This window comes from Nicotiana tomentosiformis, chromosome 1 (assembly GCF_000390325.3).
Source record: "Nicotiana tomentosiformis chromosome 1, ASM39032v3, whole genome shotgun sequence".
Lineage (NCBI taxonomy): Eukaryota > Viridiplantae > Streptophyta > Magnoliopsida > Solanales > Solanaceae > Nicotiana > Nicotiana tomentosiformis.
In genome coordinates, this window is record NC_090812.1 from 27081161 (window position 1) to 27095546 (window position 14386).

Here is a 14386-nt window from a genome sequence, read left to right on the forward strand (position 1 = left end):
TAGCCAAGTGCTTCACGACATCTGATTGTATCAGAATATAAATGAATGTTTGGACTAAACCATGTTTCTTATGTTTTCTACCAGTAAAAACATATGTTTTTATTAATCTTAGGGATGATTTTTTGGCCTTCCTTCTCCAAAACTAGCAAGAATTAATACAAAAAAAATGAATATCTTCACCTTATTATTGCTATTATCTATACAACATGCACCAAAAAATTAAACAATCTTAGGCAATATTGCATTTCATAAAGAATGACTCTTTTTCTCGTATGAACAATAATAATATAACCCGTATAATTTTACAATTATGATCTGGTAAAGGTACGTGTAACCCGAGGTTTTCTCGTACAAACAGAAATATTTTTTTTTCTTTTGTTCTATATGTTGCTTTTTAAAACCGTTTTTCTAGTGGACGAAAACGAAAAATAGAAAATATCAGTTCTTCCGTCACAAGGCAGGCGTCTGTCTATAAATATCGCTGTGCATCAGAATCAGAAATAGCCATTCCCACTTTCCATAGATCTTCAAGCTTCACAAACTAATTATTGCATTTACCTATTTTTCTGTTTTATCTTGTCCCAAAATTTTCTCATTTCCCTATATGTGTGCAGATCCAAATATTACTATTCATCACAAGAATCTATTCATCCCACATTCCATTACATCCTCAACAAACTTTTTACCTACTTTTTATTTACCAAATTTTGGATAATTTTTGCTATGAAATCAATGAATTTGATAACTATGAAGCCTTGTTGTCGAATTCTAATCGCAAGTAAGAGCAATTCCTTTCTGGGTCTTCCATTCAAGGAGGCCAGCACAAATTTGTCGAATTTTCGTTTGAATTTGAGGCAAAAATCTGATTTTGACAGCTACCCACGTCGAATTATCAATCGGACCCAGAAGCTATATTGTGTCCCAAATTTAAGTTGGGGTCAATCTAGGGTTTTCTCGAGCCCTATTGGTAGAGGTCTCCATGTTATTGCTAGTGTTGCATCTGACTTTAGGAATTATTCAACTTCTGTTGAAACTCGTGTTAATGACAAGAACTTTGAGAGGATTTATGTGCAAGGAGGTTTGAATGTGAAGCCATTGGTAGTGGAAAAGATTGATTTAGATGAACATGCTGCTGGAGCTGGTGGTGAACATGTGAAAAATGATGAGAGCTTGAAAGAGGAGGGCGAGGGGCAAGTGGAGGTTCGGGGCGGGGAGGAGTCAGAGGCGGTGAAAGAGGCATGGAAGTTGTTGGAGAATGCTGTGGTTACATATTGTGGGAGCCCTATAGGGACTCTTGCTGCTAATGATCCTAATGATAAGTTGCCATTGAATTATGATCAAGTCTTTATTAGGGATTTTATCCCATCTGCCCTTGCTTTTTTGCTCAAGGGGGATAAAGACATTGTTAAGAATTTCCTACTTCACACCCTGCAACTGCAGGTAATCTTTGCTTTTAAGTATTTCGCAATATCATTTGCTTTGAAAATTTATTGCTTGTGGTCTTATGATTGCCTTTTGTCTGTCTGAAAAATGAGCTGCTTCTACCAATTGGAATGTTAAATTTTTAATGATGGAAACATTTTGCAAATGGCTTCATTTGGAAAAATAGAATGCCTATTGGATAGGCTAGTTGTGGTAGCTTTAGATTCACATAATTGTGGTTGCTTAAAACGCCTTTGCCTACTTCCAAGAATAAAACACAAGAAAGGTCTCACCTGCACCAGTGGTATTTAATTAGTACTTAGAAATGATAATGCTTTCTGTTTTTTTGGAGAGAGGGTTGGGAGCCTGGCTGAACTTTTTTTTTTTTCCAAATACTCAATGCAATTGTGAGCTAGGGACCAGATAGGATTTGCTTTTCTGATATTTTTCTATGACTCCTTATTTGGTGGAGAATTGATCTTTTAGGAAGGAGTCTCATGATTATTTTTATGTCCTTCATTTGGTAGCGTCAGCATGAGATGATAACCTTTTTCTTGACTTCTTAGAGACAGGTCCTTTTTAAGCCTCCAAAGAAATTAGTTTCTTAGATTGTTGTTATTCAATCGCATGATTAACTACATACTTTCATAATGAGATCTTTCGATGATGCATTCATCTTTAGATTTAGTCAAAAACAAATGATTGAAGAAACTTTGTTTGGTTGCATTCATGTTTTTCCTTCTTACTTTCTGTGTGTATTAATAGATCTTGGTCTAGGTTATTGATTTACCGTAAAATAATTGACTGCTGTCGGTTTCTGTAATCTAGAGTTGGGAGAAAACTGTGGACTGTTACAGTCCAGGGCAAGGGTTGATGCCTGCAAGTTTTAAAGTTAGAACAGTGCCCCTTGATGATAACAAATATGAAGAAGTTCTAGACCCAGATTTTGGGGAGTCAGCTATTGGCCGCGTAGCACCTGTTGATTCAGGTAAGTGTTTATTTTTGTTTAATACTAAGTCCCTTAATGGCTGGTTATTCAGGGGAGAATTCAAACTTATTGTTTATTAACCAGTGATCGAACATTTGGGAACTGTTAATTACTTTTTGATCAGTTGAAGAAAAAGTAGCCTTAACAAGAGGAAAACTTTTCTCACATTTTCGCTTACCATAGAAAATACGTACAACTTTTTCCAATTAGACCAATATACTGTTCTGTTTGTACATATTTACAAAAATGGAAAGTGGATGCCAATATGGACTGGACCAAAATAGTAAATTGTTCGTTGAATGTAAGAAGAGAGTATTAATTCTTACCTTTCTTAAAAGAAAATGTAAGAAGATAGTATCTAGATTCTATTCACCATAGGTGTTTATCACTAGTGAAGAGGAAGTATTTCACGGTTATAGTAAATTGTTTTATTTCCTTTTAGACATCCTCTAGAAAAACTAAATGCTCAAAGAATATCAAGAGAGGAGTGTAAGGGAAGAAATGCATCAGTAAAGGGACCAGCTCAGAAGTTTTGTCACTTTATTTCACTTTATTTCCATCCAGTAAATGGACATTGAAAGATCTAAAATTGTGACTTTTTCAGGCTTGTGGTGGATTATCTTGTTGAGAGCTTATGGGAAGATCACCGGTGACTATGGATTACAAGAAAGAGTGGATGTACAGACTGGCATAAAGCTGATATTGAACCTGTGTCTGTCTGATGGTTTTGATATGTTCCCTTCTTTGCTAGTCACTGATGGTTCCTGCATGATAGATAGGCGTATGGGTATTCATGGACATCCGCTTGAGATTCAAGTAAGTTGAATTTGCTAAAATTTTCTTTGAAATTCTTCTTTGAATGTTACAAGTGGCAGTCAGTTCCTTTTTTTAGTTTAATATACATTTCAAGTTCATCTTGTGAGTCTTTCCTTAACCTGGTATGCTGACATTGGTGAATACTTTTATGATAGAAGCTGCTTACGGTAGGATATTACAGTGAATTAGATTGGTTATAGATGAGGTCTATGAACTTTTGGAGGGATACTTGGAACTTGATCTGTCCTTAATTTACATTGTAGAGAGGATGACATAAGCTTAATATTTTTACTTTATATTGAGAAGTGTAGGATTACTAGTGCAAAGGACCCTCCACCTGCAGCAATGAGGTTAGAGGTTTAGGGGAGTGGCTTTACCAAATCACAGATAATAATTTATTCTATATATTTGTGTTGCACATGTTAAGGAAGTGATCTGAGATGCTATCGTTGTTTCCTTCTGTGATTCTCTCTTTGATCTTTTCTGGGCTTGACATGTTTGATGTTGCAGGCTTTATTTTACTCAGCACTTAGGTGTTCCCGCGAGATGCTTTCTCTGGATGAAGGATCCAAGAATTTGGTGAATGCCATAAACAACCGACTTAGTGCATTGTCATTTCACATTAGAGAATATTATTGGGTTGATATGAAGAAGATCAATGAAATATACCGATATAAGACAGAGGAGTATTCCACTGACGCCACTAACAAATTTAACATCTACCCTGAACAAATCCCTCATTGGTTGATGGACTGGATCCCTGAGGAAGGTGGTTATCTTATTGGCAATTTACAGCCTGCCCACATGGACTTTAGATTCTTCACACTTGGAAATCTGTGGTCCATTGTGTCATCTTTGGGTACCCCAAAACAGAATGAGGCGATCCTGAATCTGATTGAAGCAAAATGGGACGATATTGTGGGTTCCATGCCCCTTAAAATATGTTACCCTGCTCTGGAGAATGAAGAGTGGCGTATAATCACTGGTAGTGACCCTAAGAACACGTGAGTTTTCCATTAATCTCTCTCTCTCTCTCTCTCTCTCTCTCTATATATATATATATATATATATATATATATATATGTGTGTGTGTGTGTGTGTGTGTGTGTGTGTGTGTTATCTACGGGTTACTAAGCTGTCCAGTTTGACTGTTGCAGACCTTGGTCATATCATAATGGGGGTTCTTGGCCAACTCTTCTCTGGCAGGTAAGGCCACATCCTGTACTTTTGGTCGATTGATGGTTTTCTCTTCCTTAATGATCCTTCTTTCTTCCCGACATCAGAATTTGAAATGATTTTATGTATTATATTCAATCAATTTGACAAGTTTCTTTGGATACAAGTTCCACTGACGTCACTTGGCTGCTTTCCCTGAAATACTGTGATTATAACCCCCCCTTCCCCCCCCCCAAAAAAAAGAAGGAACTGTGACTGTAGTGCACGAGTTTATCTCTTTCTGCATGTATTTATTTTGTCTTTGGGGTGCTAGGAGGCTGAGCAATTTTTCAACAACCGTTATACATGTTTTTTATCTTTTAGTTAAAATTGCGGTGTCCTGGATAAATTGGTAAGTAAAACAGTGATCTTAGTGTTTGTCCAGTAAATTGAACCACTGAATTATATAGAAAGCCCAAAATTTCCATAACACAGACTGAAGAACCAGATTATATTTATTGAAAGAAAAGAAAGACCCAGATTAAGAGTTTTCTATCCCTCCTTTTGATTTAATTAAAGATGATGTAGCCGCTGAATGCTGAATTTAAAATGACTGAAATCTATAACGATTATTCGTAAATGCATGTGGGACTAGTGCAGAATTCCATAATGCTTTACCCGTTAATTTTCTCCTTACGGTACGTTGGTTTTCTTGAATTGATGCTTAAGATGATAAACTAATGTTGGCTAAAAGCTATTCTAATAAAAGTCGCTACTTGCTCTCAGCTTTACTGTTTTATGATGTTGCTCTTTCTATTCTTTCAGTTCACGCTGGCATGTATCAAGATGAATAGGACTGATCTGGCTAAGAAGGCAGTTGATTTAGCTGAGAAAAGGCTTCGGGTGGATCAGTGGCCTGAATATTACGATACAAGGTACGGCAAGTTTACGGGAAAACAAGCCCGGCTTTACCAAACATGGACTATAGCTGGTTTTCTGACATCGAAAATGCTATTGGAAAATCCAGAGATGGCTTCATTGCTATTCTGGGAAGAAGATTATGATCTTCTTGAGATTTGTGTTTGTGCTCTTAAGAAATCTGGAAGGAAAAAGTGCTCACGCGGTGCTGCCAAGTCTCAGATCCTTGTATGAGTTAACCATCATTCTTTCAGAGGTTAACACATTCTACATGTACAGGAAATATAGTTAGGATTAGGGTATCACACCCCTTGGGTGCAGTTCTTCCCCGGACCCGGACCCTGCGTGAATGCGGGATACTTCGTGCACCGGTCTGCCCTTTTAAGGGTATGTCTAGAGGGTTTTTCAACCTCAAGACTTATACAGCAGGATGTTTTATTTTTTCACACAGCATTATGGAATTACCATTGATTTGTAAGCCAGTTTATTGTAATAGTTATCAACTTAGGAAATGAAACCAAATTTCCTTTAAGGCCTTCATAACAGGCATCTGCCGGAATTAATCTGTATATATACTATACAATGCAATGATGATTATGGGAGTGAATTATTATCTTTTGTCTTTATGAATGATATTTGGTCACTTTTTTTTTGCTTTATACGAGGGGTCTGGTCTTAACTCTTAATAGTAGCTTATTATTTATCTTTAGTATGTATGGTTATAATGTGGTTCGATGTTGGGAGTAAAACAAAGACGACTACATTGACGTCTAATGTAAATGGGTGGAAAAAGAAAAAAGAGAGTTTGCATTTTACAGCCCTGATTTGTTTTTGTGATTTGAATCATATCTTAATATTTTTAATAATTTACACTCTAATCTCTTTATTTCCTTACAAAATAATAAAATCATTCTTTATCTCAAGAAAATATGAAGAAATGAAAGATATGCTGCAAATGAAAAAGAGGTCAAGTGTTAAACAAGTAGCGTGCTAATTATAATTAATTTTCAAATTAGCATCCACCTCACTATCTTTCGACAAAAGTCACAAAATTAACTCTTGTCATTTTAAAATCACTGAACTTAGAATTGATTACTTAAAACTTAAAATCAATCTAATCCGAAAATCCATTAACTCTCATAGGAAGCCAAGTAGGCATGCCAAATAATCTAAAATATCGAGGTAAGAACTTATCTGTCAAATTTATTTTCTTAGCAACTAGTCATAAATTCATTAGCATTTGAAAAATTAACTCTGCTGATCACTAATTTGAATAAATAATCAAAACAAGAGAAGGAAAAAGAGGAAGGGAAAAAAAAAGGAGTTCTTGGGACCCGGTGAAGGAGAGAATACCAGTTGCGACTGGAACAAATGAATCTTCAAAACAAATCTCTATACATTTATGCATAATGAATCAAAGATTCCTACCTTCTTTAATATTAGGCACATTCATTAAACCGATTTGTTTAGTTTTAAGTTTATGTTTCAGTTTAAGCAATGAATGCAAGAAAACTAGTGTCCCAAACTCATTATACTCAAATTCCTCAAACTATCCGAAACTCTCTTCTCTGTGCTGGAATCTGCCCGCCCTATTCAAACTCACCATTTTTACCAAAGCCTCCTTCTATCTTAGCCACTGGCCTTCTCAAATTGTATTTTGAAAGGGGTCTCGTTAGAGAAGCACGTACACTGTTCGATGAAATGCCCGAAAGAGACGTTGTTGCTTGGACGACCATGATTTCTGGGTACACTTCATGTAATCACCATGCACGTGCTTGGGTGGTTTTCTGTGAGATGATGAGGTATACGGATGTGCGCCCCAATGAGTTCACCTTTTCTAGCACGTTGAAGGCTTGTAAAGGGATCAATTCGTCCTCTCGTGGAGCTTTGATTCATGGTTTGGTTCTTAAGCAAGGCATGAGTGTAAGTATTTATGTTGCGAATGCGCTCTTGGATGTCTATGCTACGTGTTGTGTTAATATGGATGAAGCATCTGCGGTTTTTCATGAAATTAGAGTGAAAAATGATGTGTCTTGGACTACCTTAATCGCGGGATATACTCATCGTGGTGACGGCAATATGGGGCTTAAAGTTTTTAGAAGAATGTTACTGGTACGTATTTAGATATTTTCTTGTAAAAGGCCAGTTAATGCGCATACGAAATGGTGTTTATTTGTTATCGCTTGAAAGCTAGACTGTATCATATTCAATGAAGTGCTACTTGCAGCAAGTCCTTTGTGACTCGAAAATGTAGTGGATCTAGTACTGCATGTAGTTTAATTTGAAAGCTACTTCAAGTTTGAATAAGCGATACTCAAAAACATGTAAATCATTGCTTGGACTGTATGTACGTTTTGTTGCATGATCAGTGAAAGCCTTACCTAGTTGCTTCAATAAAAATAAGTTGCTAACATAATACAAATGGAAATTTTGATTCTAACCTTTCATGCTTTTTTTTGTGTGTGTTTGGATGGACAGGAAGAGGGTGAATCAAACCCATTTAGCTTTTCAATCGCGGTTAGAGCTTGTGCCTCGGTCCATTCATGTATATACGGGAAGCAACTTCATGCTGCAATCATCAAGCATGGCTTGGACTTTAATCTACCCGTAATGAATTCTATTTTAGATATGTATTGTAGGTCTAGCAGCTTAACTGATGCAAAGCAATGCTTCCGTGAAATGACTCAAAGGGATTCAATTACGTGGAACACTTTGATTGCTGGGTACGAGAAGTCTGATCCATATGAGTCTATCAGCATATACTCGAGTATGGAGTCTGAAGGTCTTAGCCCCAACTGCTTCACATTTTCCAGCGTTGTAGCAGCTGTGGCCAATTTGGCAGTTTTGAGTTGTGGAGAGCAGATTCATGGAAGAATCATAAAGAGAGGCCTTGGCGGGAACTTGGAGTTGGACAATGCCTTAATAGATATGTATGCAAAGTCTGGAAACATTGCAAGTGCACGTAGAATTTTTGATGAAATGCCCAAGAAAAATCTGGTTTCATGGACCTCAATGATGATTGGTTATGGAAACCATGGTTACGGAAATGAAGCTGTTGACTTTTTTGAAGAGATGGTTAAATTTAGAGTCAGGCCAGATAGAATAGCTTTTGTGGCAGTTTTAAATGCATGTAGCCATGCTGGGCTTGTAGATAAAGGTTTAAGGTATTTTATCTCAATGGTTGGTGATTACAACATAGCTCCAGATCAGGAGATTTTTGGGTGTTTAGTAGATTTGCTAGGACGTGCTGGAAGAGTTGAGGAGGCTTTTAAGTTGATAGAGAGTATGCCATTTGATCCTGATGAATCTGTTTGGGGAGCATTCCTGGGAGCATGTAAAGCACACAATCTTCCAGATTTGGGCAAACTGGCCATGAAAAAGGTGTTGGCTTTTAAGCCGAAAATTGCAGGAACCTATGTGATTTTGTCAAATATCTATGCAGCTGACGGTAAATGGGGTGACTCTGCGAAAATGAGGAAGTTGATGAGAAGGGTGGCTACTAAGAAAGAGGCTGGGAGAAGTTCAGTAGAGATAAAGAATCAGAACTATAGTTTTGTTGCTGGAGATAAGATGGGTTCACATATGGACTGCGTTTATGAAGTTGTAAATATCCTGGTTGAACACATGAGCGGCGTACGATATATTCCTGATTTTGACTTCTTTATACATGATTTTGAAGATGAACTTGAAAAGTAACCGCACTGAGGTTCAACGGGACTTCATTGTTGTATCTGTTAATGTATTTATTCTTTGGGGGCAGTGGAATTCAGTTAGATGCAAAGTAAGATAGATTCGTTTTTCCCGGAAGGCACATCACATTTTGTGCAAGAAGAGATTTTTTAAGAAAGTTGAGGAAGGGAGGATAACCAATCCCCTTTGTTCAATAGTTAATACTCTGAGAGAAGGAACTAGCAAACGATTGTATACTCGTGTAATTTACATAAAATATCACCCCTTCTGTATTTTCAAGATAATGAACTGACTTTTGAGTCGAATGCATTGGCCTGATGCAATATATTGGAAGTTTAGAAAAAGCACGATCTTGATTATACCCAACTTGGAGTCTAGTGGATTTTCAGTCTTCTAAAATGCTCTTGGAACCAGCGAGGGCACATTGTTATCATGGGAAGAACCCTGTGATCTTCTTGAAATTCATTTCTGTGCTCTTTACCTTGTCTGGAAGGAAAAATAGCTCAGTACCAAACATGACTAGAGTGGATATGATACAAGACATTTTCGTGGGAAAGTAAGCTCGATTGCACAAGTAAATCCAGTAGATCTTCTGACTTATAAAAGGCTCTTGGAAGATCCAGCGATGAGTACATTGTTATTGTGGGAAGAACAATATGATCCTTTAGAGGCTTGTCTTCGCTCTCTTTGAGATTTCTGGAAGGAAAAATTGCTCAAGTGGTTGCTAAGTCTCAGATTCGTTTACTAAATGACCGTTCTTTAGGAGGTGAAACACATTCTACTTACATGTCAAACTGGTTAAGATTGGTTAAATATTTGTCTGGAGGGTATTGTCGAATTTCTATTGTTTGAGCTAGTCAGTTGCAATAGCTCATTGACTTGGGGGAAAATGTTGTAACGTCATGCACGACATAATTTCAAGCACCAGTGAACGTAGTAATAAAATGTGGCTGATCCCAGATTGGTGCCCACTGGTGACAGTCATTGTGAAATCAGAGGCTGCGCTGAAACAACAAATGCAGAACAGATGATTCTATGCTAGATAGCTAGTGCTCAAGCGGAGTTAACAGAGATTTGGTTGATTAAGCAGGCAGATACGTACTATTTGACCGCCATTCTCCAAATTAATAGAATACATCATATCACTACAAAAATGGAGCAAATATCAAAATTACAAGCCTACGGCCATGGAAAACCTTCGTGTTGCTTTGCCGATGAGATGCTACTTTATCTAGAACACAAGTTGTGGTTCTGAGTTTAAGAATATCATGGTACATGGCAGTATTACAAGATTGCTGGTACATTGGGTCCATATTTCTCCACCAAGAGCCCCAACCCATTTGCTTCCCCCATATAGCATAAATTTCTTCGCTGATTCATCAACCACTACAAAAATTCTTCAACGTACTGCAAGAATAGCACAGAGATGTCACCCTAATTCTGTATGCTGAATATATGAACTGCCTCTGGTTGTCTCTCCCATCGTGTCTAAGGAAATATTCCTTTTGTCAATCAACTGTAAAGATACCAGGAAAACAAAAAGGGTCAATTCTTTTCTGTTACTGACAACCTTAAATTGTTAGTTGCACCAAAAATTGCACCGCAAGAACTATATGAGTGGAAGGCGGAAAAGTTACTCCTGGTTCAAGAACTTGAGTAACCAAAAAGAACTTGCGTTATTATATAAAACAGACTACTTACCCCAACTCTTCTGTGAAGGAAGTGCTAGTAAATTATGCTAGCATTGATTATCCAAAATTGATATAGACATGTATATAGTAATGTTGTATAGGTTTAAAACCAATATAACAGTAGCATCCAAAATCTTATTCACCTATTCAGCTTCAATAGATGTTCAAGAACGAGGTAGATGCTGATTAAATACGTAGAGAAGCTCCTCCTAGAGCCTGTAATGGCTAAGCTCCCAATGCGCTCAGGGTGGCAGCCTTTGGAACCTACATCTGAATTGGTGCCAAATCTGAGTTCGAGTGCATAATTAGATACTTCAGACTTAATTCAACTACTGCAATGCAAGCAGTTGTGACTACAACATAGCAACAATGTACAAATACCTGGTAGACTGAGTGACCAAAAATTTCAATTTTGACTACGAGCTCCTTCTGTGCTACAGATCAAAATGCAGTCAACAAAGATGTTCAAGGAGCACAATCTGAAATATGTGAAGGAGATCTTGATAAGAGATGACAAGAACTCGAGCAGAGTGAAAAACTTAAGAAGCTTTAAATCCAAAAGTAGCATCAGAGCACTTGCCTTACTGTCCATATCCATGCTAAAAGTCAGTTTGCCCAGAATGTAGATTGAAATGCAATGCATGTATTCCCATTTGGGAGACGATGGCCTAATTGGAGCCTCACACAGTTCATACATGAACGGCAGCCAGTTAATGTTGCAAAGGAAGATTTAGGCATTCAAGTTGAACAACCTCCATAGTTCCTTATGGCCCAACAACCGAGTATTAGTTACCAAAATTCCTTACAGGAACAAGACCCATCCTTAAAATAGTGAAAGCGATGCCGATCCCTAACCACAATTTCGCGATTAAAAGCTTTTGATATTAGCTTTGCTGCCGTATGACAATCATTACATATTCGTAAGTTCTTTATAATTCTTATTGGAGTTGAAGGAGTGATAGAAATGAGCCCATAAGCAATTGCTAGCTTTTCACTATGTCTAAACAGGGTACTTTCTTTTTCTTCCTCATCAATATCAAGTAAAACCTCATCTGTGCCTGGAGCATAGCCCATTACTTTCAACCGATTTTCCATTTCAGCCAACATTGTTTCGATTTCATTCATCTGCGGATGAGACTTGTCCCCTGCCAAGAATTCATGAACAGCACCATTTGCTTCAATCATACTGCAGCCGGGAACTTTAACGACTCCCTGCCGCGTCATTGCTCCTCTAATATCCAGAACACTATCCCAATTACCTTTTGAGGCAAATATGTTGGACAATAACACATGAAACCCATCATGATCTGGCTGAAGTTCAATGAGCTTCCTTCCAACCCTCTCCCCCATTTCACTATTACCGTGTTTTCTGCAAGCTCCAAGAAGAGCACCCCAAGTGGCAACATCAGGAGCCATAGGCATACTGTCAATAAGCGTCTCAGCTTCTTTCAACAACCCTGCACGTCCAAGTAGATCAACCATGCATCCGTAGTGCTTGATATTAGGTTCAACATTGTAATATCTGGTCATACTATCAAAGTAGGAACGGCCCTCATCTACTAGGCCCATATGTCGACAGGCACCAAGAACTGCCACGAAAGTAACCTCATTAGGGGTTACACCACATTCCTTCATTTCCTGAAATATTGCTAGTGACTTTTCCACCTGCCCATTCATGGCCAACCCAAGAATTAAAGCATTCCAAGAAGAAACCCCTTTTTCTTCCATTCCATTGAAGACTTCCAATGCATTCTCCACACAACCACATTTCAAGTACATGTCAGTAAGAGTTGTACCGAGAATGATATTCACTTTGAGCCCCTTTTTTCTTATGTAAGCATGGATCCATTTTCCTTGATCAAGGGCAGACAAATGGGTGCAAGCCGAAAGAACACTAACCAAAGTAGTTTCGTCGGGCTTATTGTCCTCATGCAGCATCTCCTGAAACAGGGCTAAAGTTTCCGAGAAATTATCATGTTGCGCATAACCAGATATCATTGTAGTCCATGACACAACATCCTTCTCAGGCATGGAATTGAATAATTCTCTAGCCTTCTCCACACAACCACATTTCAAGTGGCCAGAGATCATTGAGTTCCAAGATATCTGGTCCAAATGACTACTCGTATCAAACAATCTTTGTGCAGCCATTACATCTCCACAGGTGGAGTACATATGAATGAAAGCATTTTGAAGGTTGACATGAGATTCAAAACCAACTCTGATAACCAATCCATGTATTGATTCTCCTGTCTGAACAACCAACAAGTGTGTACATGCAGATAGCACACTTATCACAACAACCTCATCTATGGAAATGCCATTAGCACACATTTGCATAAATAAATCCAAAGCTTGTTTGTACATCCCATGTTGCTCATAGCAAGAAATCAAAGCAGTCCAAGAAACCACATCTTTTTCCTTCATCTTATTGAATAATTGACAAGCCTCGGTCATCCAACCACATCTACCCAACAGTACAATCATAGAATTGGATGCAATAACATTCTTCATAGGCATCTTATCAAAAATTACTGTTGCCTCTTCAACTTTTCCAACCTGTACATAACCTGCCAGTATCGAATTCCACGAGACCAAGTCCAGCACAGGACTTTCATCAAACAGCTTTCTTGCATCAATCATGTTTTCACAAACAGCATACATGTTAATCAAAGTGTTATTGACATAAACATCCGATCTGTATCCCGTTTTAATAACATGATTATGAAACTCTTTTCCTTCTATTTCCGATAATCTAACTGTGCTGGCTTGAACCAGAAGAGGAAACGTATAATTATCAATACATACATTATTCTTCAACATTGATTTATACAAAAAGATTGTATTTTGAGGCTGGTTTTGCTGTAAATAAGCTCTCATCATGGTATTACAAATAAAACCATTTGGGTTTTCGATGTAATCAAAGATTTTATGAGAGTAATTAACGTGAATGAAAAGGGAGTCAGTAGAAAATTTGAGAATCCTGCTTGCAGCATATGTATCTTTGATGAACCCAGTGGAGATCATCTGAGAAAGAATTTTCCCAAAATGCTTGAAAGTTCGGCATTTTAGCAGAAGATCCTCCAATATTGAGAGGTTTATGGTTGTTTTTGAGGTGGGTTTTTGAACAGGATTTGACTTGAAGGGTGAAAAGGCACATACCTTTGTCAAATTCATGTACTTATGTCCTTGTTTGCAGATGTAAATAAGGTAATGAAGGAGCTAAGAGATGTCGCCGGAGCACCGGATTCCGATAATCGGGGAATTCTGTTTGTTTTTTCTGGTTTGTTTTCGCGCCTTTCTTGTTTTGTTGTTGTGGAGAAAAGGGGTTATAGTGTATTTAAATTATGCATCAGTTTTTAATGGTGATATTTCAATCCCCTCAATTTCTCCTATGTTTGAAACAAATTACACCTCAAGGTCTTTGCTCGTTTTTTCCCTCCTCCTTTTCATCATTTGAAGTTAGATAATTTATCTTTATTTAAAAGCTAATAAACATAGAATTCAAATAAATTACTAATAAATTGTTATAAAATAAAGACAGTAAAGTAAAGACAAGTATAGAGAGAAACTGATATATTATTCAAACTTAAAATTTATGTACATAATGAATTGAATTCTGAAGAAAGGAAGATGCTGTGTAAGCTGTTGCTGCAAGCTACTGTGTAAGCTGCTACTCTAAGTTGTTGTGCCAGATATAGATAAT

The 14386-nt window shown here is 37.5% G+C and overlaps 3 protein-coding genes across 4 annotated transcripts; 2 read left to right on the forward strand and 1 right to left on the reverse strand.

Annotated features, from left to right (window-relative positions):
• Positions 1–418: 418 nt before the first annotated feature.
• Positions 419–5929, forward strand: LOC104085585 (alkaline/neutral invertase A, mitochondrial). Its single transcript, XM_009589657.4, has 6 exons — positions 419–1440; positions 2251–2410; positions 3015–3226; positions 3737–4230; positions 4384–4432; positions 5207–5929. The coding sequence occupies exons 1-6, from the start codon at positions 724–726 to the stop codon at positions 5531–5533; spliced, it is 1959 nt and encodes a 652-aa protein (XP_009587952.1). The 5' UTR covers positions 419–723; the 3' UTR covers positions 5534–5929.
• Positions 5930–6426: 497 nt separating this feature from the next.
• On the forward strand, positions 6427–9333 carry LOC104085583 (putative pentatricopeptide repeat-containing protein At1g56570). Its single transcript, XM_009589653.4, has 2 exons — positions 6427–7411; positions 7778–9333. Exons 1-2 carry the CDS (start codon positions 6797–6799, stop codon positions 8993–8995), a joined length of 1833 nt encoding a protein of 610 aa, XP_009587948.1. The 5' UTR covers positions 6427–6796; the 3' UTR covers positions 8996–9333.
• Positions 9334–10093: 760 nt separating this feature from the next.
• LOC104085584 (pentatricopeptide repeat-containing protein At3g62890-like) lies at positions 10094–14039 on the reverse strand. 2 transcript variants are annotated; one of them, XM_070179738.1, is made up of 4 exons: positions 11261–14039; positions 11062–11159; positions 10824–10950; positions 10094–10505 (listed from the first exon to the last, which is right to left on the reverse strand). In XM_070179738.1, the coding sequence occupies exon 1, from the start codon at positions 13855–13857 to the stop codon at positions 11470–11472; it is 2388 nt and encodes a 795-aa protein (XP_070035839.1). In that variant the 5' UTR covers positions 13858–14039; the 3' UTR covers positions 10094–10505; positions 10824–10950; positions 11062–11159; positions 11261–11469. The 2 variants fall into 2 exon arrangements, with proteins under 2 accessions (XP_070035839.1, XP_070035837.1); XM_070179736.1 differs by having other exon boundaries at positions 10824–10967.
• Positions 14040–14386: the final 347 nt, after the last annotated feature.

Bases quoted from the DNA above. Each gene is read 5' to 3' on its own strand.
- LOC104085583 (XM_009589653.4), top strand. From the start codon at position 6,797: ATGAATGCAAGAAAACTAGTGTCCCAAACTCATTATACTCAAATTCCT. The intron at 7,412-7,777 runs GTACGTATTTAG...TTGGATGGACAG, and splicing joins TTTTTAGAAGAATGTTACTG to GAAGAGGGTGAATCAAACCC.
- LOC104085585 (XM_009589657.4), top strand. From the start codon at position 724: ATGAAATCAATGAATTTGATAACTATGAAGCCTTGTTGTCGAATTCTA. The intron at 1,441-2,250 runs GTAATCTTTGCT...TCTGTAATCTAG, and splicing joins TTCACACCCTGCAACTGCAG to AGTTGGGAGAAAACTGTGGA. The intron at 2,411-3,014 runs GTAAGTGTTTAT...TGACTTTTTCAG, and splicing joins CGTAGCACCTGTTGATTCAG to GCTTGTGGTGGATTATCTTG.
- LOC104085584 (XM_070179738.1), bottom strand. From the start codon at position 13,857: ATGAATTTGACAAAGGTATGTGCCTTTTCACCCTTCAAGTCAAATCCT.